Source organism: Talpa europaea (assembly GCF_964194135.1).
Source record: "Talpa europaea genome assembly, chromosome: 9".
In the NCBI taxonomy this organism is placed as follows: domain Eukaryota; kingdom Metazoa; phylum Chordata; class Mammalia; order Eulipotyphla; family Talpidae; genus Talpa; species Talpa europaea.
The window spans coordinates 52,863,286-52,889,442 of NC_140076.1; the positions used below are offsets into that span (position 1 = coordinate 52,863,286).

Genomic DNA, 26,157 nt, shown 5'->3' on the forward strand with positions numbered 1-26,157 from the left:
CCTTATTTTTAAATAACTTTTGAATCTTTTTTCATGATTTTGTAATTTGGAGATTAAACCATATTTATTGACTCAAGAATCATTTCCTGCAACTTGAAAACAAACCCAAATGCAATTCAATGGTATAAAATGCATTTTAGCATGGATAGTCAAAGTGTAATCGGAATTATTGTACTTTGATAATTTAGTAAACATGCCCAGGAATAGAAAAGGACTCAAAATGTCCATTGGACAGAAATAGTTATGCAGGGCTCTAAGGTGAATATGTTTTGTTGATGCTTTTAATCACTCTTTCTCCCAACTTTATCTAAGTTTTTATCTTTTCCAACTCTCACCTTAATGCTTCTCAGTCATTCCCTTTCATTTACAAAGTCTTTTTCATAGTGTGTCCACATTGTATTTCATTTCTTTGTCAGCAAACAATAAAACAAGGCTTTCCATGATTTATTTTCCTATAGCTGCTAAGCCCAAATTTAGTCTGAGGTGGTTTTCATAGTTCTGTAAGTGGCTGTCAGCTTGACGGTAAGATTTCATAGACATTGTCACCGGATGCCTTATGAAATAAATATTATGGGTACCTTAAAGAAGAAAAATGCACAAAAACAATTAGGACAAATTGAGGAACATTGAACTAGTAAATTTGTGCATGCCATTGACATTGTGAATCATACAAATTTGAGTGAAGCTTTCAGTACACAAACCAGATCTGTAGCAATAGCCACTGTCATTGTATATTAGACATTATGCATAGTGCAGCCAGCTGCATCAAAGAGATGGGAGAACTGGAATTTGTTTTCAATGTTAAATTGAAATCTCAAAAAAAAATATTATTGTTGTCCTGTACTAAAGAGGAATGCTGCTTAATGAAAACCTCTTATTTGTATTATGGGTAAATTTCTTATTCCTAATTCAGACATGTGGATAAAACTACTTTATTACTCTATAAGATGGTAGCTGCCATAATGCTTACACTTAGCAAAGGATCATCTTGTTCATATGTGAAGACTATCAGAAGAGTAGTTTAAATAGGATAGACAAGAAATAGTTTAAGATAGGAAGAAATTCTCGTAAGATTAGTAGGAACATGCAGAGTGCTTGTTGCATCCTATTTTATTTCTTTTCTCTTTTGAGAGAAAAGTGTAACAATGAAATATTGATGTTAAATATATTTTCCCTTTTTGATGAAAGGAAAAAACAGCCATTTGTCCTCTGTAATATTAAGATTAAAAAAAAGTACACCCAAGTGCAATAACATGGCTGAAACATTTTTATATTAAGACATGTTTCTAAGAATACATAAAAATGGAAATGACTTTATGGTCATTTTAATATTATAATGATGCCAAATTTCCCTATAAATTGTGATTATAATTGAATTTAATGTGATATGGGCAATGTATATTAGAACACATATATTTAAATGTGCTGTTTGATTTTGTTAGCAATTGTTCTTAGTTATTAGTGTACTAGGAAGCTAGAGAAATGTTAATGTAATAAAATCAAATAGACACATTTATTGTTTTTAAACTAGGCTTTGCTCTCTAAGAATCTATGGTTCCCTTAATCCTTTTTCCATTTTTCAGTTATTCAAATCTTGACCTCAAGCATGAATAATAAACTGAAGCTAGCCCTTCACTTGCCAAAAAAATCTAACTATAATTTATGCAGAGATGTTCTGAATGTTTATTTTCTGATTCTATATGTACCTTTGCAAACTGATGAGTCAAGATTTAGTTTAGACATATATGCAGAATATCTGTTCTTTAGATCCTAGGCAACAATGTAATTCCCCTTTATACAAATAAATTTACCATCTATAATAGATTTGTAATATAACAATTATTCAGATATCACTAGTATTTAACCAAGAATTGTTATGAGCTATATATTGGATGCATTAAAAAATACAAGTTGAACACATTATAAGATGCAAATAAAGCATACATTAACTATATAGATTTGAAATTATTTCAAACATTTGATGTTTCAAAAAATAGTTGTATCACTTTTAGAATGTATCTAGAACAAATATTTTGTATTTTGCGATTGAGGTTACTAATTTAAGGTGTGTAACTTTTGGCTAATTTACTAGCATATTAAATTATTTTAATTATATATTTAGAATCATTCTAAGAAAGTATTTGCTGCATTAAATATTAATAACCAGTAAGAGTTATAAAAACCTGAAGCAACATATAAAATAAATTAATGTGGGCAATGCAGTGTGCTGGAAAGGATACCCAGCTAGAAGTTTAGAGACTTGCATTAATTCTCTGTGTAGCGTTTTCCTCTCTAAACTGTAGTCCCTCCTGACATTTAAATGGCAAAACCCAAAAATTTCTTTTTCTAACTAGATTTCTGTCTTTATTATACTTTGACAAAGGAGAACAGATTCTCTCAAAGTTTCTTTTAGCTTTGAAATTCTAATATATGATTGGGTGAAAGACATTCCTTTTCTTATGGAGAATGTTTTGTTTCCACTAAACTATAAGTCACTCAAAGCCAAAGATTAACTCTTATTCATCTTTTTTTTTAAAGATTTATTTATTTATGCATACAAGAGCTGGGGTTCAGGCGAGATGCAGGAGATAAGAGGATCCACCAGAGACAGAGTGGGGCGCAAAACAGGCATACTGACTGAAACACACTAGGAGCAGGGGGCGACACAGGAGAGGTCTGCCTCGCCATGTGGGTTTCTCTCTAGCTAGCCGGGGATTGAACTCATGCTGCAGAGGCTGTGGATTGCTTCATAGAGTGGTGCTTAACGCCTTGCGCCACCAGGGAGGCCCATCTTGTTCATCTTTGTATAATCAATGGTGAGCACAATGCCTTACACATTATTTTTTAGTGTGTGCTCAGCAAGCATCAGTTGAATAAATACTGTGATGGTCAGAAAATCAGTTACTACTAAGTTATTTTCTAACTTGTCTAAGACAAAGAATAATTTTCCAGGTTTAGTTTCAAATATGTATATATTTAGGGTAAAGATAATTGAGAATACTGCCAAAATTGAGGCATCACTGAATAAACTGAAGACTTTGTCTTATGAAATGACAAAGCTTCTCTTCATGGTTTATGATAAAGGAACTATGGGTATAATCTTATCAGCTGATACACTAAAGGACTTATTAATGCGGTCCCGGGAAGCCTTATTTCAATTACAGTAAAAAAACCTCTTTCAAATAGGAATACAAATGGTCAAATTTGCAATATCCATAAAATAAAGTGGAGGTAAAGTGTAATGACTGTATATTCATAACATCCTCATCCCTTTCTTTTAAATATCTTGACTAATGTCCAGAGAAATAATGAGCTATGTGTTGTCTTTATATTTTTGAAGGAAAATTATGAACCATCTTAAATAATGTGAATCTGGATTGCAGAATATGATTAGTGCTAGTATCACTACACAAATATATTCATTTCTCTTCATTTTTTGCTGGACTATCCTATGGGCTAGAATTCCCTAACATCTGATTTTTTTGTATGCATGGCCCCGAGTTCCTTTTATAGCAATTGTATCCCCCTTTTACCATTTTACAAGTCGGATCACCTTAAGGCAGGAAGTGTGAGCTATGCTAGAGCCTGGAGAAAAGAGTATTTTAAAGTTGTTGAGAAAGAAATATTTTATAGTTGAAACCATAATAAGAATTATGAGTGCTTTTAAATATTTAAGAAATTCAATAGAAGCTGGAACTTTCATTAGGCAATGTTGCTGGTGTAGCAGATACCAAAATGATGATAGTGTAAAACAGTGGGTGATATTCCTGGGGTAAAATCTATGAGGAAATAAACATCAGATTTAATTAAGATTTTAAACCCCCCCCCCTTTTATTACGGGAACATGCTGGCTAATGATATAATTAATGCAGACCTCCTAAAAGTGAGGCAACTGAATTATCATCAACCAAGAAAAGTATAGACAAAGAGATTGGCTAATTGCCTATTTTCAATTAATGTATTTATCCAAAATTAATTTATTGCACACCTTCTGTGTGCACAGCACCATGCACTATGAGGAATGTGATGTTATACTAGACATGGTAAGTATAGACAGTTGTTCTGCCATCCTTCATACATGAGTGTCATCTTTGTCTGGAACATCCCCAAAAGAGTAGCTAGTTTATAGGTGATTGTTTTGGAAGAAATTCCAAAGAACACTAGAGGGAGACTGGAACAAGTTACACAGGGGAGGAGGGAGAGCCAGTCCAAGAATATATATGTTGCTGACCAAGTCTGAGCCCTGGATGACTGGACTTCCCACTGGAAAGAACCATGTGGAACATAGATCAGAGTGCTGGGCCCTGAGCGAAGCTGGTTGTCATAGCAACAGCTAAAGCTAAAAAGGTAATAAGAGGATATAAGTAAAATACAAAAGGTATATGAAACAAATATATTTTGCAAATGTATCTAATGTGAGATTTAAAAGGCAGCAGTTGTTAAACATTTACTATGTTCAGTCACTGTGCCTGCCACTGAAGAAGAGACAAAGAAGTAGAGAAAGATGGAAAAAATCATGGTTCCTGCCCTTTAGACACTCTATCTGAGGAGGCAAGTCTCAGAAAAACTGTGAGGGAGGAGTTTGAATCAAGGGTCAGTTAAGTTATTATCAAGGTAACCTTTGAAGTAGGTACTTAAGGAAAAGTAAAACTATGGTGTATAGAGGCTAGAAAATGGGGAGAAAGGATAAGGTGATTCTAACTAATGGGAGCACCGATTTCAAGACAGAAGGTTAAAGGGTATGGCTGTTCACATCACTGTGATATACTAGAGAAACTGTAAACAAAGGCTAACCCCACCACAAAAAAACAGTACAGCAGGCATAGCAAGCACTCAATCAGCATTTGTAGAAATATTTATATAAAGAATGAATTTCTAATCTGCACTTTTGGAGCTATGTTTTAGAGGAAGATATTGTTGTTTCAAATGTATAGGATTTTTAGATACACAGGACCTTCTCCAACAACTGCATATTCCTTCTTAGGCCAAGGTAGGGGCTTTCATTGGTAATTTTTGTGTAAATACTAATACATTTTAAAAGCCTACTGTTTGATGAACACTTAAGTAAACACTGTGCTAAAGACTTTATTTACTTAACCACAACACTGTGAGGAAGGTATTTTTATCCCCTCTGTTCAGAATATTGAGGCATAGAAGTAGGCGTGTGTGTGCACACGTTTGTGTGCATGTCACTCTATATTGTATGATGTCTTCAGAGACATCTAGGAATATAAGATTCTTCTTTTCAAAAAATAGAACCCATCTCCCCTTACAATGTTAGTGTTTCCAAATCATAAATTCTTGATTGATATTACCTTATCTATAGTGTTCTTTTTTTATTTTATATATTTTTACATCATTTTTCATTTTTGCACAATATATGCATTTTCATCTTGGTTATAGTCCCCATAATTAGTCTTTTTCCTGATCCCTTATTTAGGTTTTCTAAATTCCTGCTATGAGTGAGACCATCCTGTATTTTTCTTTTTCTTTCTGGCTTATTTCACTGAGCATGGTTCTTGAACTTTATAATAAAACCTCATTAAACTGCAGAAATTAAAACAATTCACCTATAGTTTTTTTCTAAAAAAAAGTACTTGACAGTGCTAATCACTTGATCAAAAGCTGTGAGCAATAGAAAAGTACGTGAAGTAATGACTCTTGGACTTAAGACTCAGGCTGTGCTAAAGGAAATGAGAGTGATGAAGATTAGGAAAAAGCAAATGTCTCTGGGAGAAAAGAGGAATTGGCAGATTAATTCTGACTAGACTTAGATGTTAATTCAGGGAGACTACACAGAAATGGAAGCACAGAACACTAGCCAACATGAGCTTGTCTTCTTTTTGCCTCTAAAACACCTAATTCAGTCTTCAACAACATCACCTGTAGAACTGATTGGGTCAGTAGATGACCCCCCCAACCCTTATCAGTACTGACAGGCTCTAAATTTGCAAGCAGGATGCACTGGGGATGGACGTTGAAAGATAAGGACTATTCCAACATGTAGAAATGTAGAATTCCATGCCAGAGGGAGGCAGAGTGAGTAAATATACAAATGCAGAAAAGACTGGACATGTCCTGAGAATGGATGGCCTCCCTGGCTGATGTGACTAGTGTAGAATGTCAGAGAACAGTCAGTGACAGGCAGGCTGGAAAAGTGTCTGAGAAAGTTTACAAAAGGCCTTGATTTCCAAAGTAAATAGGATTTTAGTAAAGTTGTTTGTTAATTTTTTTTACTTTATTTTATTACCTTCTTATGGAACTAATATTGCATTAAAATTTTTTAGGATTTCAGGTGTACAGCTTTGAAAATCAACATGTGTACAGACTACATTAAGTTCAATACTGAGCTTAATGTAGTATTAAGGTTTTTAATAGCCAAGATATAATTGCAATAATTACAGAATTGTTGAAGATAACTGAAAATCAATCTGGAGCACAAGTGGAACAATTTAAGTAAGTCAGAAATATAGGACCAGATAATCACTAACTCATTGCATAAAACCTAAGGAAAGAATGGAAAATGGAATATTTCCTAAAAAGTGAAAAAGACAATCAAACCTTGAGATGTTCTTGATCCTTAATGCTGAGGAAACAATATTGTGCAATAACAGAAAAAGAAACTGGTTTGGGATAACCTTCCAAACACAGGAAAGTAGAGAATCAAATTTAATAAATAAGACAATTGTGTGGTTTTGGCCAAATTTGGCCATAAAACTTGTTTAAACATTTATATAAAAACAATTTCATATCCACAGAGCTTCGTACAGAAAAATCTTAAAACCTTCTTCAACTTGCAAAAATGTTTACCAGTTTACAATTTCTCCCGTTTTTTACCACCCTAGCAATGTCACAGTGATGATACAGCTGATGGCAGTGACTATCAGTGACCTTAAGAACACAGCTGGGTTTCTATTTTTATTTCTGTAAAAACCCTCTTTTCTTCAGCTGGATGATGCCTTGAAGGCCCAAACTAAAATCTGTGTAGTCAAAGCAATTTGTTTTATATATGTGTGTATGAGAGTGTGTGTGTGCACACACACACACATATACATATATGTTCTGTGTTTGTGCATTTCACATAATAAAATCAACTTTGAAAATATATACTCCCACATATTCCAAAACATATAATGACACTTATAGAGAACCTATTTACAAACCAACCTGGATGGAATAATGGACTTAGCCCAAGTTAAAATAATAATTAGGGTTATATAAAATTACCACTATTGACAACACACTTCAAAACAAAGCTACTAGAGATTCATGTAAATCACCTCTGATTTTCTAAAAACAGAGTAAAAGAAAAAAATCCATCACATTAAGAAGATATTGATGAACAGTTCTGGCTTTGAATCTTTTTTCAATGACTATAAAGGACAGAAAAAAAGCAGCAAAATTTGTTTTTGTTGGGTGATTGCTTACTTATTCTCCTTAGCTCAAATTAGAGGTAATAGTCTTGGAGAGTATCATCTGGCTATTTGCAGATAAAAGTATTTATCTCCAAATAGGCATATTTCTGAATATAGGTAATAACAGTGACAAACATATGTTTTAAGAATCCTAATGTAGCTGATGCTGAGTAAACAGGATCATACACCGTGAACTTTGGCAAAATGGCTATTCAGCAAGCAGAAAAGGATTCAAGGATGCTGGTCTGCCAGAGAAATAGCTTTAGTTGCTAAGAACAAGCTGGCAGGGAAATTCCATGAGTCAGAAAGAGAACAAAATAGTGTGTTTTCTCTAGCCATTCTCCTCATTGTTTATAACACAAAATAGAGAAACTTTCTGTGAAAATAGCTATTTTACATTTTTATGTTTGTGAAGGTTTGGTCTGTGAAAGACATTGGCATTTCCTGAAGATAGATATTCAGTTTCTGATCAAATGAAAAACTAAAATATTTAATCTAAACATTTTCATTGAGAATTTAGTAAAATCTAACAGAAATATCTAAATACAGATTGGTTTTATAACCCTAATCCTCTAATTTGAGAAAAGTATGCCAGTGTGCACTCATTAAAGGGATTCCTTCTAAAGAAGACAAAAGGAAAGGATAACTGGAGAAATTTAAAGTCATTTATCCAATTTTTCCTTTCTCTCCCTAAAAACACGAAGAACTGGTGGTGACTTAAGTTCAATAAATTAAGCCTTGCTGTATTAGTGGCTGAAAAAAAGTGGACCATGCTGTGTCCACTTTTATGGTATAATAAAACTGTGGAATAAAAAAGAAAATGAAAATCTGTATATTGGTAGCCACAGCACATGATAAGTGTGTTACACAGGTAGTCCTCAGCCCCACAGCCTATAGGAAGAAGATCCTGGATGGCTTAGTGTAGGGGCCAGAATGGACACAGTGCAGATTCTCTGATCCAGCAGACCGGATAAAGGAGGAGTCAGAGTCCTCAGTGGTTTTGCAGGCTTTTATTGGAATTACCAGGTACACGGCAGGCAGGGGTACCGGGAGGCTGGGAGGCTGGCAGTCCTCTCAGCCCCCAGCAAATCCACACTCTCTCTGGGCTCTCTCGTATTCTCTGCTTCTGCTTCTTTGCTTCATTCGGCTTCTCCTGCTTCTCGGCTTCTCCGTGACGCCGCCCTTAAAAAAAAAAAAAAGCACAGTCTTAGCGCAAGTGAATGCCATCTACCTATGCCCACACCCTACTCCAGGTGCCCGCCATCAGGCATGCATTCAGGACCTCAAGGATCCATCATCTATCCTGATGGTGGGAGGGCAGAAAAGCCTGACATTTTTCCTTACCCTACACTTAGGTACAGGGACATGCAGTAGCCATACAAACAAGCCCTCGCCTGGCAATTGCTGTGCACAGGTATGAGTTGGCACAGAAGATATGATTAGACCACATTGGGTCTTTAACATAGTCCAACCCATCTTAGACCTCAACTATTTGATTGTACAAGAAATAGCACAGAGAGGAATAATGAGATGATGTCACCCATGTAGACTGACCTCATTCTTCGATGCACCATAAGCAAAAGTTGGATATCCACTTGTAAAGCATATCCCAACCCATTGCTTTCCTGCTCCCCTAATCTCTACTCAGTGTTTAGGCATAATTACATGATACAGAACATCTGAGTGTGAACTGAGCCTCCAGATATCCCCTCCACCTGCTGGTGATATAAAGCCATGGATATTGCTAAAAGTGGATTGAAACTGTCTTCAGAAAAAATGCTTTCCAGGGTATGTAATTGTATGGTAAGGAAAAATGTCAGGCTTTTCTGCCCTCCCGCCGTCAGGATAGATGATGGATCCTTGCAGTCCTGAATGCATGCCTGATGGCAGGCACCTGGAGTAGGGTATGGGCATATGTAGATGGGATTCACCTGGGCTAAGACTATGCTTTTAAGGGCGGCGTCATAGTGACGCCAGCAGCAGTAGATGCCAAGAACGAACAGAAGCTGAGAAAGAAGCAGAGAAGGCCAGAGAGCCCAGAGAGTGCGGATTTGCAGGGGGCTGGGAGGACTGCCAGCCTCCCGGCCCCCCAGCACCCCTGCCTGCCGTGTACCTGGTAATCCTAATAAAAGAACTGCAAAAAACCACTGAGGACTCTGACTCCTCCTTTACCCGGTCTGCTGGATCCTAGAAAATCTGCACCGTGTCCATTCCTGCCCCTTACAATTGGCGTAAGTCGGCAAGATGATCCATGCAGACGGGTATGGAGCCGTTCGAAGACCTGGAGGGACTGGTGGACAAGGTCCGGGAGCTACAGGATAAGACCTTGCCCAGAGAAGGAGGAGGAGACTCCCGAGAGAACCAGCCAACGACACCCGAAAGGACCAGCCAAAGACCCCTGAGGCAGCAGAATCGTCGGAGGAGAAGACCACGATTCGGAGCTCGCCAGTGCTGATGCAGGGAGAGGCCAACGGACTTCGACTGATGGAAATGGACTGACAATCCCGCCAGAATGCAGAGGACCTTGCTAAGATGTTTTTTTGGGAATCTGGGGATGGCCAGAGGTCCTTGATGGCCAAAAGCAGCCTGTGTATGCCCAGCAGCTAGGCGGAGGAGAAAAGCCAACTGAGAAGGCAAAAGCTGGTGCTGATGCTAAGTTTGGGAAGCCCTGAGCAGCTGTTAAGCAGCCTGAGTATGTTGAAGACCAGTGAGTCTCTTAAAATCACCTGTGGGTGATGCCCTGCTCATTCTTGAGTGAGGGTGAGGAGCTGAGGAACACATTCCTTTGGGAACAGGTGGGGTACGTGGCTTGGGGTGGAGCCTAAGCCTCATGTAGAGTTTGGATCCCCGACCCATGTGCTTGTGCAGTGGGTTGGCCTGAGTGCAGGGGTCTGCAAGTCGCATTGGTGGCTACGAAGGCCGAATGTTGGAGCGACAGCAGACAGAAACCCTGAGGGTTGGCGATTATCCCCAACAGAATAAAATCGCCAATCCCAGAGTGAGTGCATCCTTGGGATGGATGCTGTGTGTGGCTTGTAGCCGACACTACAGCCAGAGAAGTCCAGGAAGTCTGATGGCTCCTGGTGTGTTATAGTAGATGCCGTGAGTGGTTCTCCTCCCTCGTATGAGCAGTGCCTTTGGCAGCAGATTTGGTGGCTCATCTGCTGGTGCCAATAATTGTCTTTTGCACGAGGTTGGGGCCATGCCTGGACTTATTTGTGTTCTGTTGTATTTTGTTGTTATATTGTAATGTATTTTCTTTTGTGGGCCATGGCTGCATTGTTTATGTTTGCTAAGAAAATTGTATATATGAAGACTATATGGCAGAAGACCCTGAGGGGGTGGACTGTAGGCTAAAGAAAATGTCAGGCTTTTCTGCCCTCCCACCATCAGGACAGATGATGGATCCTTGTGGTCCTGAATGCATGCCTGATGGTGGGCACCTGGAGTAGGGTGTGGTCATAGGTAGATGGGATTCACCTGGGATGAGGCTATGCTTTTAAAGGCAGAGTCACGGGGACGCCAGCAGCAGTAGAAGCCAAGAAGCCGAGAACAAACAGAAGCTGAGAGAGAAGCAGAGAAGGCCAGAGAGCCCAGATAGAGTGAAGACCTGCTGGGGGCTGGGAGGCCTGCCAGCCTACCATGTACCTGGTAATCCCAATAAAAACCTGCAAAATCACTGAGGACTCTGACTCCTCCTTTACCCAGTCTGCTGGATCAGAAAACCTGCACTTTGTCTATCTTTTGGATAGACTCAGTGGTACATAATTTCTCAGTAAACTAACGTGTACTCTATTTCAAATACACATAAATTACTCTGCCATATGAAATCTAATATAGGTGTAAATCATTCCCTTCCCATTAAGGTATAGTGTCCTTAGTAAAATGTATGTTGAGGCCAGCTTTTTCTTCTGAAAGCAGATTTAATATAACTAAAGTAACCCTACCTAAGATTGCAACAAATATCTGAAAAATATGACTCAATGCTAGTTTAGTTAAAAAGCTTGAGTAATTTAAGAAAATTGCCTAGGCAAGTAATTGGTATTATACCAAAACTAAATATTTCGCAGTTACATTTGCTTTTGCCTAAAAATAAAAACTGGAGCAATACAAGGGAAAATTGCCAAGACTGAAAATAATATGCAGCAGCTGTAAGTAATTGGGAGTGATAATCATAATGAGGCAAGATGTAAGATATGTGTTACAGCCCAGATTTGATCTTCCTGTTGGCAACTAGGAGAGATCCCCTTAAGACGTGGACCCCACACCTAGCCTAGCACTTCTGTGCCTGAGAGCCCCTCTGAAACCAAACTAGGCATTAGATCAGCCATGCAGGGCCTCCCTGGTAGTGCAAGGGGTTAAGAAGTAACCTATGAAGCTATCCGCAGCCACTGCAGCACGAGTTCAATCCCTGGCCAGGGAGCTGCCTGCATGGCGCAGCAGACCTCTCCTGACTGCCCCACTGCTCCCCTCAGCAGTGTATTTCATTCAGTCTGCCTGTTCTGTTCCCCACTCTGTCTCTGGTGGGTCCTCTCATCAACCCATCCATGCCTCTGGCCTGTACCCCAGTTATTGTATGCATAAATAAATAAATCTTTAAAAAAAATAGATCAGCCATGCAGCCACTCTCAAGGCTTTGCACTCTTCCGTTCTCACAGGGAAAAGAAAGAAAACAAGAAGAGATCATACTTCCTGTTTTCAAGAGCCTGCAGACTAGAAGAAACTAACCAATCATCTGGCAGTAAATGGTATTAAATAAAAGTCCTCCAAAATAAGTCAAAATAATAAAAAGAATATTTTTTGTAAGGTTTAATGGAGGACAGCTCTGTAAGGCCAGAGAAGTGTTGATTTAACTAAGTGTAGATTAAGAATGAAGTAATATACGCTTGTTCCATCTCTAGCTAAAGAGAAAGCTCTGTGGGGACAGGGGCAATTTCTACTTTGTCAGTGACTTGGTGAATGCACAGCACACACTAAATTTGCTAAATGAATGAGAGAATAAGGAGTCTTTAGCTAATGCTTGAGGGAGTGCTTATCTTGTGTTAGAAACTGCACTCGGTGTTTTAAATGTATCAACACATTTAATCTTCACTATAACTTTTGAGAAACTACCAATCCTCATTTGCAAATGAAGATACTGCACTGAGCACACTTAAGAAACTTCATTAGGTTAGTCTGGTTAGAAGGCGGTGTAACCACACTTTGAACCATGTTATCTGAGCCTGCAGTCCTTGTATGTTTATGTTGAAAACCTAGAATGCCTTTAACTATCCTACTACATTGAAAGAATGACAACCAGCGTTTTCTGCTGTTTGTTTTAAATTCTAATCTTTGATCCACACCAAAGTAACCTCCATGAATTATCCCATTTCATTCCTTCTTTCTCTTTCTTTTTCTTATGTAAAATGAAGATTATGAAAGCACCTACTTGCTCAAAGTCTAGCACACTGGGCGCTTGAGAGAGAGAGAGAGAGAGTGTTTGTGTGTCTGTCTGTCTCTCTCTCTCTCTCTCTCTCTCCCTCTCTGCTTGTTTTAAATCTTCACCCTTTTGTTTTATTCCTTTTTTCTTCCCCTTATTTTCTCTTTTCTTCTCATTTAATCTTCCCCTTTCTATATTTTTCTCTACAAAACCATACACTATTAAATAGGCTACTAGGAAAGAAACAGGACAGCTCTCCCATCATATACTTTGCCGTAAAAGCAAGAAATCACAGAATTAACTACTAAAATAGTGTATTTTATCAAGGGATTTTTGCATTAGACAAATGTATGTGCTGGAACATTTTCCCACATTCAACTCACTACTGAGCACATTTGATGTAAGATAAAGATGCGCACAGTATAAGGAGAAATGCTCTGTGCTTCAGTGTGCTTCCAAGCCAGTGCAGGAGAAAAGTGTGTGTGTGTGTGTATAACTTAAAAAATAATCATTTCTAAAATCTGGTATAAGTAGGAAATTAACAATTCTTGTAAGATATTAGGGGGATCTCATGGAGGAGTTAGTATTTCAGATCTTTAAGGGATAAATAGGACTTTGAGAGGGAGAGAAGGGGAATAAGATGAAAGGAAACAAGCATAAGGATATAGCATGTGCAAATGGTATGAAGTAATGAAAACACTCTGTGTTCAGAAAATGGTTCTTGTGACTAGAGCTAAGAGTGTGCATGAGCCTGGAAACGTTGAGAAGAGCTAAACAACCAAGATCCCTAAATGCTGAGCTACAGAGCTTTCATCTACCTCAATAGGTATGTAAGTGGACAATGGAGACACCTGAAGGTTGGTGGCTAACATTGGCTCCTCCTTTTGCCTCTGCTAATGTAATCTATCTACAGAATTGCCAAGCAGTATTTTAAAATATCACTGAGCCTCCTCTGCTCAAAACTCTTCTATAGCTTCCCGTATCACTCAGAATAAAAGCAAACCCTCACTGCGGCCTAACTATGTCTCTGATCATGTACCCTCTCTCTCCTAGTTTTACTTAGAATAAAGAGTAATAAGATATTCATAAGAAACTAACCACATGGCAGAGAGCCTACAACAGATCTATCTCAGAGACACAGCTGGATGATTTCCAAAACAATCAAAACTATAGGTCCATAGGCTCATCTACAATCCTTATCTTTTCCTGCAAGAGGATGATGCTACAGAGTTCACTCTGTGTCCTTCCATTTTATCATCTGCCTGGTGATCTATCTACTTATGCAAATGCTAAAGGGAAGTATTCTGACTGTAGAGATCTTAGAAGGTAACAGTAAATCTAATGGTAGGGAAAGAAGTCACATCAAAATGAGTGAGGGAAGATAAATTCTCCCTGAAAAAAGAAACCCAGGTATTGTTTCCCCTTATGTATTTGTCGTGATGATATGGGAAACGGATATAAAACATGTGATCACTCAACAAATACTTGTTGAACCTTTACTGAGCACCAGAATCTGTTTCCTACCAATGATGAAAGATAAATAGAATAAATCTTGATGTGAAGACATTCTTGGTCTAATGGGAAAAGGTAATCAAAAAATAATTTGCTGTGTGGAATTTTATAAAGAATATTTTATATACTTTTTCTTTTCTCTTTTTAAAGGAGATGATATTTGAACTGAGTCTTGAGGCTAATTAATAATAAAATGGTTATTTTCCATAATTTCTTAACATCTAATAACTGATATGGATTAAGCATACCAAGCAATTCTAATTGCCCCAAATAGTACTGAAACTCTGAACCTTAGTACCTTTATGGTCATGCTCTAAATCACTCGTTAAACAATAACAAACAAAAACCCCTCACATAATAAATTTCGATCAATGGGAGTAAGGTCATATAATAATAGTATACCCCAAGAATTGACTATTATGCTGCCATTTGGAAAAGTAAGCTATAGGCACTAGTTTGTATCTCACTGCACTGTGTGCAAGATAATTGCATCTGCTGCCTGGACTGTTTACCTGCCTTACCTTCTTGGGGACCCCTACCTTGTTTGTTCATTAGCCTTTTAATTGTGTATATCCTAATATTTATATTTGTCTCCTTGTTTATATTCCTAACTGGAATGAACCTTTTCTAAGAAAGGGGGTTGAGTTGTATTCATCTTTGCCTGTGTGATGTTTATTTCAAATACCAGCACATAAAAGAAAATATACACATAACTGTGGGTCATGACATATACTTGGTATTAAGTATCTGACCTCACATTCTTTGACTGACTTCAATCTTTAGTTTTGGCCCTACTAATTGTCATTAATTATTCTATAGTCCATTTCTTATTGTAGAAGGAGACTTCTACTTTATATTAGAGCTAAAAGTATTGAATTCATGAACAACCAAAAAGTACATCAATTTGAGACCTCAGTGACAAAAAATACACTCCTTTAATTATAACTTTAATGTATAATTTTAAAATATATTATTGATATAACTTTGTATATCAACAGGAGGCTGAGTGGTAGAAGTTAGAAGCATTTTGAGAGAAATGACATTGAAAGTATATGGTATAATGGAGTATAATATGTGAAGATGTAGGATTAAATAAAAGGATGACACCGATCTTAATAGCTAATGTATTTCTAGTACTTGATATAGTGTCCTGTACCTAGTTCAATAAATATTTCCTGAGCAAATCAACTTCCTTATATTAGTATATACTACATTATGTAGCCTATAGGCTAGTGACTTGCTTCAGAAAATGTTGCATTTTGTATGAGAGAAATATACCTTTTAATATAGCCTGTTCATTTAATTGAATCATCAATTCAATGGACATTTCTTGAGCAGCTACCACACACCAAGTTTTTTAGATTTTGTATCTGGAAATTCTAGAATGAATAAAACATGACCTGTGAGAGCTTACAGTCTGCTGCGAGAAATTGATATGTATATAGATGCAATATGATAGTTGTATAAAAAGGACTATTTGGAGACCTAATGACACAATAGGGTAATCTGCTCAGTTTACTGAAGAAGGAAAAAGGATTCAAGAAAAATTGTCCCAAATTGCATTTTAAAGGACAGGTAAGAAGCTTTGAGGGTTCTTTATCTTCTACCCTCTTTATGTACTACTTAATTTGTTATGATAATAAACATTTTATCTTTGCTTTGTATGCTGTTAAAACTTATTATTTAAGAAATGATTTTATATGGTTTGCTTATTATGAGTCCTTTACAATTATACCTATTTTATTGCACTCAAGATTCTTAAAAAATAACAGCATAAGTAACTCAGTGATAGCTGTCAAAGGAGAGGAAACATACAAATTAAATATTTATTTATATATTAAAAAAGAAGACCTCTTTCTAGGTAATTCAACAAGAGAAAATAAGGAGTTTCATATTAGGCATTTTATGTATCAAAACTTGAAAAGCTATGTGCAACAACAGACTTATTTTCTTCATCGCCTTCTCATTTTTTAAGACTCATTTGTGTTGCAAATACAAGCATTAAGTGGTTATTTCATTCTGTGTTCACTGAAGAGTAATAGTCTCAGCCCTTGAATCTCACTCACCTGGAATCAACAATTGTACTGTCAAAGCAACTTCCACAGACAGTGGCCAAAGCATCTTTCATCCCCTTTAGTTCCTTAGAGACATAAACAACACAATTTATTCTTCTTGTTACATGAAATATAGTCATTGTTGAAAGTTCCAGTAGAAACTACCTACTGGTAATTCAAATTCAGTATGACTAAAACTGCTCCTGGATTTGACTTGTGGGTTTGGGAGTTAAATAGTGTACATTTTTTATTATATTATTCATTTCTACTAGGAAAGAGTTTGAAATACAGGCTTTATTAAGAAAAGGTAGTTAAAAGTATGTTGTTGGAGTTTTTGTTATTACTATTATTAGTATTATGGTAAATGAGAATTGTTCTCAAGCAAGACTGAACTTGCCTGCAACATTCAATTTCTGCAAGGCAATATAATTCACATTCAAAGAGGGAACTGTACTCTTGTGAAATGTAAAATCCATCAGTAGACTCCCACAATATCCCATATGGAGATTGGTGAATCTCTAGCTGAAAACTCTCAGTGAAAAATCAACATGGGCGCGGCAGACCTCTCCTGTCTCACCTGCTGCTCCCGTCAGCAGTATGTTTCAGTCAGTCTGCCTGTTCTGTTCCCCACTCTGTCTCTGGTGATTCCTCTCACCCTCCCATGCATCTGGCCTGCACCCCAGTTCTTGTATAAATAAATACATAAATCTTAAAAAAAAAGAAAAATCAACATGAGTTAGCCAAATACCACGCTCTCTATGACTAAACTGTCATCTTTCGGGCCTCCCTAGTGGCACAAGGGGTTAAGCACCGCACTATGAAGCAATCCACAGCCTCTGCAGCAAGAGTTTGATTCCCGGCCAGCCAGGGAGAAACCCACACGGCAAGGCAGCCGGTGTTGCCCGCTGCTCCTCTCAGTAGTGTATTTCTGTCAGTCTGCCTGTTCTGCTCCCCACTCTGTGTCTGGTGGATCCTCTCACCACCCCCACATCTCTGGCCTATACCCTGGTTCTTGTATAAATAAATAAATCTTAAAAAAAAAAAAAAAACCTGTGAGGGCCTCCCTGGTGGCACAGCGGTTGAGCGCTGGGTTGCGAAGCTGTCCGCAGCCTCAGCAGCACCGGTTTGATCCCCGGCCGCCGGGTCCCACATGGCGCACAGACTCCCCTGCTGCCCGCTGCTTCCCTCAACAATGTACTTCATCAGTCTGCCTGTTCTGTTCCCAGCTCTGGCTCTGGTGAATTCTCTCACCCTCCCACACTTCTGACTGTACCCAGTGCTTGTATAAATAAATAAATCTTAAAAAAAAAAACCTGTGGTCTTTCTAATGTATAAATGTGATTATATAATTCAACAACTCCAAATTTTTCAAAATTTCCAGTTTAAAAAGATAAGCTCTTTTACATTATAATTGAGTAATTGAGATCTATCTTCCTAGAGCTCTAGTTTCAATTCCCTTCTCTCCAGACTTCAAACATGCATGGTCCAACAAGATTAATCTACTTTTAGATCCTAGAATACCTGCCGTGCTCATGTCTTTGAATTATTTCCTCTCCCCGAATGATAGTCTCCTTTGGTAATATGCTGCTCAGTCATTTCTGCCTTATTCAGACAGATTGAAATATACCATTTTCTATGTCACTGCACTTTGTACATGCAACTCTAATATTCCTAAGATTGTATTATAATTATCTGAATATCTTTCATCACCTCAAAAAAAAAGACAAATGGAAAAATGAACCTCTTTTTTGTTTTCCCAGCAGTTGAGACTGAGGGCAGAGGACCATCCCCTCCCTCCTGGGGTTCTTCTTGGGGTTCATCATATATTAACATCAGTAGGAGAAAAGACTATATTTAATTACATACATATGGAGAATTTACAGCGCTGCAAATTCTAAAGTAAATGGGCCAACCCAAGGGTTTAGAGCCTAAGATAAAAAATGGAATAGGGGCCTGGGGTTTTAAGAAGAAAGGGGATCTCACATGGCAAGAAGAAGGTGACTTCAAGATGACAATACCTTGCATCTAGATGTTTGCCCTTCCTTACAATAGGTTTTCCAACAAAAGGTCATTTCTGGAGCTGTCTCTATTTTTTTTTTAAAGATTTACTTTATTTATGCATACAAGAACTGGGGTACAGGCCAGAGGTGCAAGGGGTGAGAGGATTCACCAGAGACAGAGTGGGGAACAGAACAGGCAGATCTACTAAAATACACTGCTGAGGGGAGCAGTGGGCAGGTCAGGAGAGGTCTGTCACGCCATGTGGGTCAGCTCCCTGGCCAGGGATCGAACTCATGCTGCAGAGGCTGCAGGTAGATTCATAGTGCTGTGTCCTAACCCCTTGCACCACCGGGGAGGTCCTGAGACGTCTCTAAATTGAGATAATCAGCATTCCTTAAATTATGGTAACAGTTTCTCTCAAAACCCGCAAGTTCTCTATTATCTTCATTCCACATACTGAGGTGACAGGTATTGGAAAAAGCAAACTCTGGACATCTTGGAAAAAGCCTGTCTGAACATTTTTGGGGAGACTGGTCCTATATACAGTATTTGGTCAATAAGATGATTCATGAATATATGTATACCACTCATCTATGGATCCAAAAAGACTGAACTCATGGAAATAGAGAAGAGAATGGTGGTTACCATTGGGGAATTGAGATATTGAGAACAAATATGGAACCAGTAGATAAATAAGTCTTGGAGAGTTAATGGCTCCACAATGATTATAAACAATAATGCTGTATTATAAACTTTAAAGTTGCTGAGAGTATATCTTAATTTTTCCTACAAGAGAAAAGAAATGACAGTATGTATTGAGATAGAGGTGTTTCCCAACCCTATTGTCATGATTATATTACAATATGCAAATGTATTAAATCAGTTATATACCTTAAGTGTTATATATCAATTATATCTCAATAAAAAATAAACTAAAAATATAAGAATGAATTGTTCACTAATACAAATGTTTACAGTACATATAAGAATAAGAATAATGTTGGGTGCTCTTTATTGAGTACTTAGCATGGGTCCAGCCCAGTACAATGTGCTATATATCATCACCTCCTCACTGCAGCCCTGTCAGGTGGTATATAGTATTTCTATTTTGCCCTGGGGAAAACTGCAACTAGGTAAGGTTAGTAAAATAGGCCCTATATTATCAGACAGCAAAACCAGATGTGAACGATTCCAATGCCAGTTCTCTCCCTAATACACCCAGCTGCTTTTTGATTATTGTTAAGATCCTGAAAGACACAAATTAGATTTTGATTTAATCTTTTCCATTTCTTTCCAGCTCCAAGTACAGCCCAGTATGGAATTACCGGGAGCGCTGACGTTCTTTTCTCCTGCTGGTACCTTGTGTTGACACTGTCCTCTTTCACCAGCATATTCTACCTGAAGAATGCCATTCTACAATAAATTTAAAGACCCATAAAAGGCTTTTAAGGATTCTCTGAAAGTGCTGATGGCTGGATCCAATCTGGTACAGTTTGTTAAAAGCAGCGTGGGATATAATCAGCAGTGCTTACATGGGGATGATCGCCTTCTGTAGAATTGCTCATTATGTAAATACTTTAATTCTACTCTTTTTTTGATTAGCTACATTACCTTGTGAAGCAGTACACATTGTCCTTTTTTTAAGACGTGAAAGCTCTGAAATTACTTTTAGAGGATATTAATTGTGATTTCATGTTTGTAATCTACAACTTTTCAAAAGCATTCAGTCATGGTCTGCTAGGTTGCAGGCTGTAGTTTACAAAAACGAATATTGCAGTGAATATGTGATTCTTTAAGGCTGCAATACAAGCATTCATTTCCCTGTTTCAAAAAGAGTCAATCCACATTTACAAAGATGCATTTTTTTCTTTTTTGATAAAAAAGCAAATAATATTGCCTTCAGATCATTTATTCAAAATATAACACATATCTAGATTTTTCTGCTCGCATGATATTCAGGTTTCAGGAATGAGCCTTGTAATATAACTGGCTGTGCAGCTCTGCTTCTCTTTCCTGTAAGTTCAGCATGGGTGTGCCTTCATAAAATAATATTTTTCTCTTCGTCTCCAACTAATACAAATGTTTTGCCTAATCCTACAATTTGAAATCAAAAATTAAACCATAAAGATCAAGTTAAACTATATCCTATCTCTATTGGACTGAAAAATCTCTCCCCTCATTACCAATGGGGTTTGAGAATTTTGCCCCACAATGATACAGTTTTGTGATGAAAAGCAATTAACCAGCATAGTACTGGTAAATTTACCATATGGTTTCTTTAGTTATTGCTGAATGTTAGATCCACTTGGGGAATAATTCCTTATAAAATGGCAACACAGTCCATTCAAGGGATTGCATAGCAATACAGCAGCTTTCCTTCACTATATTCCAACACGAAATTTCTAAGATGGTTTGTCAGAAAGGACAAAAAGCCTGATCACCTAATATAACATGATTTGGTAAGCACTCGAAATTAATTTGGTTCCAAGGCAGGTAAGTTGGTGTGACAGATAGAACGCTCCTATGAATAGGAGTACTTTGCATATTTTCCATCTGAAAACATCATTCAGTTGATTGTTTAGAATGCATATTCTATAAAAAAATTCCAAAATATAACAAAAATTCCACACTGGCAAATCACAGATGAGTTTCTGAAATAACTAATCTGCAACAAAATACTTCTCTATAGTCTTTTCAGCTCAAACAAGTAAGGCCAAAAGAAAAGTAATTACCATGGTTTATTTCTTCTTCATGATTTTCATAGATGTGATTAAAAGACAAAACACCAGTGGTGAGAGTATCTTAAGCTATATTAATTATCATAAATATTATCATAAATATGAAGTTACTTTATCATTAAGAATGAAAACTACATTTTTGAAGGAAATTGCTATTACTCTGACAAGTATTATATTGCAGGAATAGTTTGATGATTTTACTCTTTGCTAAAGAAAGACCATAGCCTTGAAAGACATTTAACAAGTCTGACGAAGTTGCCAATTTCACTACACCTAGTGAAAAGAAATGGTACCCTTTTGCAAGTCATAATAACAACAACAAAACCCTACTAATAAAGTTAGGTACAAATTTCACAAGGTTGTACATATTTATGATGTCAAATATTTTGCCCTGAAAGAAATGGTTTGCAAATTATGATTTTTTCAAGTAAAATTTAGTCCTAATGGACACCATAAATCTATTTTAATTAGAAAAAATGAATCCTAATTGATGAGGCATAAATATAAAATGTTTCTACCAAATGGCAATAATATGACATAGTGCTAGTCAGTTTACTCACTGTTAATAATTTGCTACCTTCTTCTGATTGATATATTAAAAGTAGGCTTTTTTTAAAAACATATAACATTTTAACTTTGGTTACTATTGATTTAATTTTTTAAAATATCCTTTGTGGAATTGGTGAGTATATGACTTTTTTTTTTTTTGTATTGCAGCTTTAAAGTGGCACACTCCATAATAATCTACTTACTAGAAATAGTGGTGCTACCACAAATGTTAACCATCAGTACCATTGTTTGGGAGGAAGAAACAGATCAAGAATGCATATTATACAGTGATCGCTTTCTTAGAGTTAAAAATACCTCCTCTTTGTAAGGTTTGTAGGGTCAATGTGAGGTAAATTGAGGTATAAACTATGGATGAACCAAATAATTAGTTCAAAGTGTTGTCATGATTCCGAAATTGTGGAGTCTGGTGTTTTTACCATAGAATGTGACAGAAGTACAGTCATAGCTCAGTAGCTATATGTATTTGCCTTTATGTTAGAAAAGACTTTCTTGAGTGACATTTTTAAATAGAGGAGGTATTCACTATGTTTTTCTGTATCACAGCAGCATTCCTAGTCCTTAGGCCCCTGGACAGAGTGAAATCATGAGTATTTATGAGTTCAATATTGTTCAAATAAGGCTACAGTATTTGCTTTTTTGTGTGAATGTATTGCATATAATGTTCAAGTAGATGATTTTACATTATGGACATATGAAACGTCTGATTACTCCATTTTATCAGTCCTGACTGTACAAGATTGTTGCAATTTTAGAATAGCGGTTTTATAAAATTGATTTATCTTTTGAGCTATAACAATTTTTTCTAGCTTTTCATTTCAGAATTATATTTCCCCAAGTTCCATTTGTGGGACTCCTTTTGTTGCCCCTGAAATTTTTTTTTCAAAGAAGAAAGAAAAATAAAGAGCATTTGAGAAAAGAAAGTGGAAAGAAAGGACAGAAAAGAAAGGAGGTAAAGCAGGGAGGGAGGGAGGGTGGAAGAGAGGAAGGAAAGAAAGGAAAAGAAAGAAGAAAGGACAAGAGAGAGGGGGCAAGAACCAGAATATTAGAACAGTCGACTTAATTCATTTGCATTCTTGGTTTAACTTCTAATGTTGTAATTATGTTTTACAATGATCCCATTTGAAACATAAGTCTTATTACTACCATTAAGGTCCTATTATGCAGCAATTATATTACAAAAAGTACTGCCCAAATAACATTGTATTTGGGGGGTGGGAGGATGTTAAAAGATTTGAAAAAGAATGTCCAACTTTAAGCCACTTTGGGGAGAATTTAAAACTTAACTGAAAAATTAATGATTCATCATAACATGAAAGCTATATCTAGAAAGTAGAGTGGAGAAGTGAGAAAATTACCCAGATAATTCAGGACAAAATATATTTACATAAATACCCCTACATGTGAAGTCAGAAGATTCTGAGAAATTTATCAAAGCCAATCATCTATATTGGTCAAATTTACTGAATTATTGTTAATCTATTCATTGTGCTTAGCTTTGTGACACAGCCAAAAGTTACCTATTTAATCTTTTCAATAAAAATTGTTTTTTGAAATTCAGAAATGATTTTAAAAAAAGGTCAGGTTTTTAACTATTTATTGAAGTATGTGGATGTACAGTATTTCAATAGATATGAATATGAATAAATGGTATGCCTTAAGATCCTTTGAATATGTATTTACTTTAAAGACTGGAATGAGCTCTTCCTGTCTTTTAGTAAAACATCCATATTTCATAATCTGATGTAAAATATGTTGTACTGTTTCCAATAGGTGAATATAAAGTCAGTTTATCAATTAAAATATGTATTTGACTCATTTTAAAACTCTATTATCAAAGGAAAAAGGAAGAAATAATTTAAACATTCTGCTAATCCCTTCTTTACTTTCTGCTGCACCCACTGTACTACCCTTACAACTTGTAGGTGCTCCATAGCAACAGAGTGAAAATCTTAGGTGCTCCAGTTTCAGATGGTTCCACATGTAGCCTTTCTTTCTGTTGTTGATTCCCTAAGGCTTGACAAACTGAACTACAACTAACTTCAAGAAGAAGTTTCCGGAAGAAATTTTGTTATCAATTATTTAGAACTTTGACCTGCTGAAATAATGGCAGAGTTAGCAACAGAGACTAATGATTAAGTCCTGTTGGTTTGGGGCTTCACATCTGAGAACTCAAATGAAAGCAGGAGTCAGACAATCAGTATAATTACACAAGACAACTGGGTATAAAACAGAAACTATCTACTCCACCTTGAGGCATTCAGATACAATTTCCTTAAAAACACCTTGCATTTCAAACAAGCTGATTTGACAGTTCTTACTTTGTGATGGCTAAAATATGCAAATGAGTCAACCCGAAGGAGTGATTTAAGCCCTTTTCTCCAGATACGTCCCTCTATGATGGTCAACCAAACAGAAGGGAACAAAATTATAGATAAAGAAAATAAAACAATAAACAGTGAATAAGACAGCTGGCATAATAAGCAGTTTTGAAATATATGTGTCCTATCTATTTGGGAAAACCATATCTACCAAATCCCTCCTTCCAGGAAAAAAAAAGAAAATACACATTATAAACATCTGATTTTTCCACTGGTTCATTATTTCTCCCTTTGCAACATGTGTCCCACATTCAATCAAATGGAAACTGAAATAATAGATGAAAACACAGGTACTTCAAAACAATATCAAGTTAATTGGAATATAATTCATTTTAGTCTATCATGCCAAAATATAATAATTTGGGGAGAAAAATTCCACCCGGAGTAGAATATTAGACAAACATCAGAGAGTCAGTGTACTCCTGAGTATTCCAAGAAGCATATGCCTTCACATTCACATGCACTTTAAAATAATTCTAAACTTACTGAAAATATTTAGGAATTGACATCTTTAGTTGCATGACAGAAAATTGGCAAGTGAATCATATACATGCGCACACACACGCATATGCTATCTCTTTATTTTTCAGTGCATCCAGTATGTAGTTTAATGACAAATTACATTGTACATCTCATTTAAAAGATTTGGAATGTGGAATGTACAATGCAATGCCTTTGGACACACAGCCCATAGTAACATGAGACCCATCGCACCAAATGGAGGATCTGGTCATAATCATGTGTCATTTTGTACATAACATTTTGCAAAAGAACTGCCAGGTTTTGAATAATCCACTAATATTTTTTCCCAGGTATTTGCAATCAACAAAAAAATTCTTAGAGAAATGGGGATCAGAACATATAACACATTTTTTAAATTTATAAAGTAATACTAATTTTAATCTTGGGTGATAGTGTTTTGGTCAATTTATATAAAATACTAATTATAGGCACATATGTTTGTGCTGGAGCAGTAAAACAAGAGAGATTCTAATTGTGGAAATTAAGCTATGTGCAAACTGAGGAATACATTTATATATTGTCAAAATATAAACATAATGCAAGTCTAACGAACATCACTCTTTAGTTTGAAAATAAATGAGATAGATGACTTTCATACACATGTAAAAATGAACACATTAATTTATTAATGAACGACTGAGTAGGATGTTACATCCAGATAAGAGGACAATTAAAGGAATGATATGTTTATAGATCAAGAATGTTGAAATTAAGTTAAGGGCAAAACTGACTTCTTCCAAAATAAGGTAGAGAATTCAATTGCAACTTTATAAACATTTACATGTGTATAGACAAGAAAGATTTTGCCTTAGTATCACTTACCTAATTGTAAAATAGTTTAAATGTAATGAAAGGTGGAGTCCCTGTAGAACAGTCAGGGAACATGGAAGAGTGTACTCTAACTAATGCATGGGATTTTCATTGCAATACAAATTTTCCCCTAATACAGTGAGATGTAAAAATCGTAAAAAACAATTGAATTAAGTGAATGCTAATATTTTGAGGTTTGATAATCTCTATTGTAATGCATTAGAAATAAAAACCCATTATCTATATATTAATATTCTTCATTCTCTATATTCTAATTATTCATTTTCTTCTTTATTCCACAAACCATTACCCAAAAAATTTGGAACCTAAAGAAGGAGACGTGAACAATTAAAACTTAATGGGAAGTACATTCTTCAAGAATCTACCTTGATGAAAAATTAATATACATTGGGCACTTATTACAAAAAAAGTGTTATTATCATTTGGAGGGAGTATTATTTAATTCATGGGGTAACAGAAATTTTGCATCAACAACAAGAAAAAAAACAAAGTAACAGTTGAGATAGCAATATTTTATCAACCAAATGCAGTGGTAATGGTAAAAACATTGCAAGGAGTTACTGCAAGAGCTGAATGGTCTGCTTCCTCTTAATGCTAATGAGCCCAGTCCTTGCACAAATTTTGGTATGGTAGAAACTACAGGAGGTAGCATGGTTCATTAAGTTTTCAAAGCTTTAAAATGTTAAAGGGGTGGCTTTCCTCCTTTATTTCATGTGA

General features: G+C 36.4%; 1 protein-coding gene across 1 annotated transcript in view; it reads left to right on the forward strand.

The window, feature by feature from the left end:
- Positions 1–19,823, forward strand: part of NEGR1 (neuronal growth regulator 1) — a gene marked incomplete at its 3' end in the record, with an annotated part of 815,688 nt that extends 795,865 nt beyond the window's left edge. The window contains exon 7 of the mRNA XM_084242628.1: positions 19,699–19,823. Coding sequence (XP_084098754.1) covers positions 19,699–19,823 — 125 coding nt within the window. The remainder of the gene's footprint in view (positions 1–19,698) is intronic.
- Between the last annotated feature and the right edge of the window lie 6,334 nt (positions 19,824–26,157).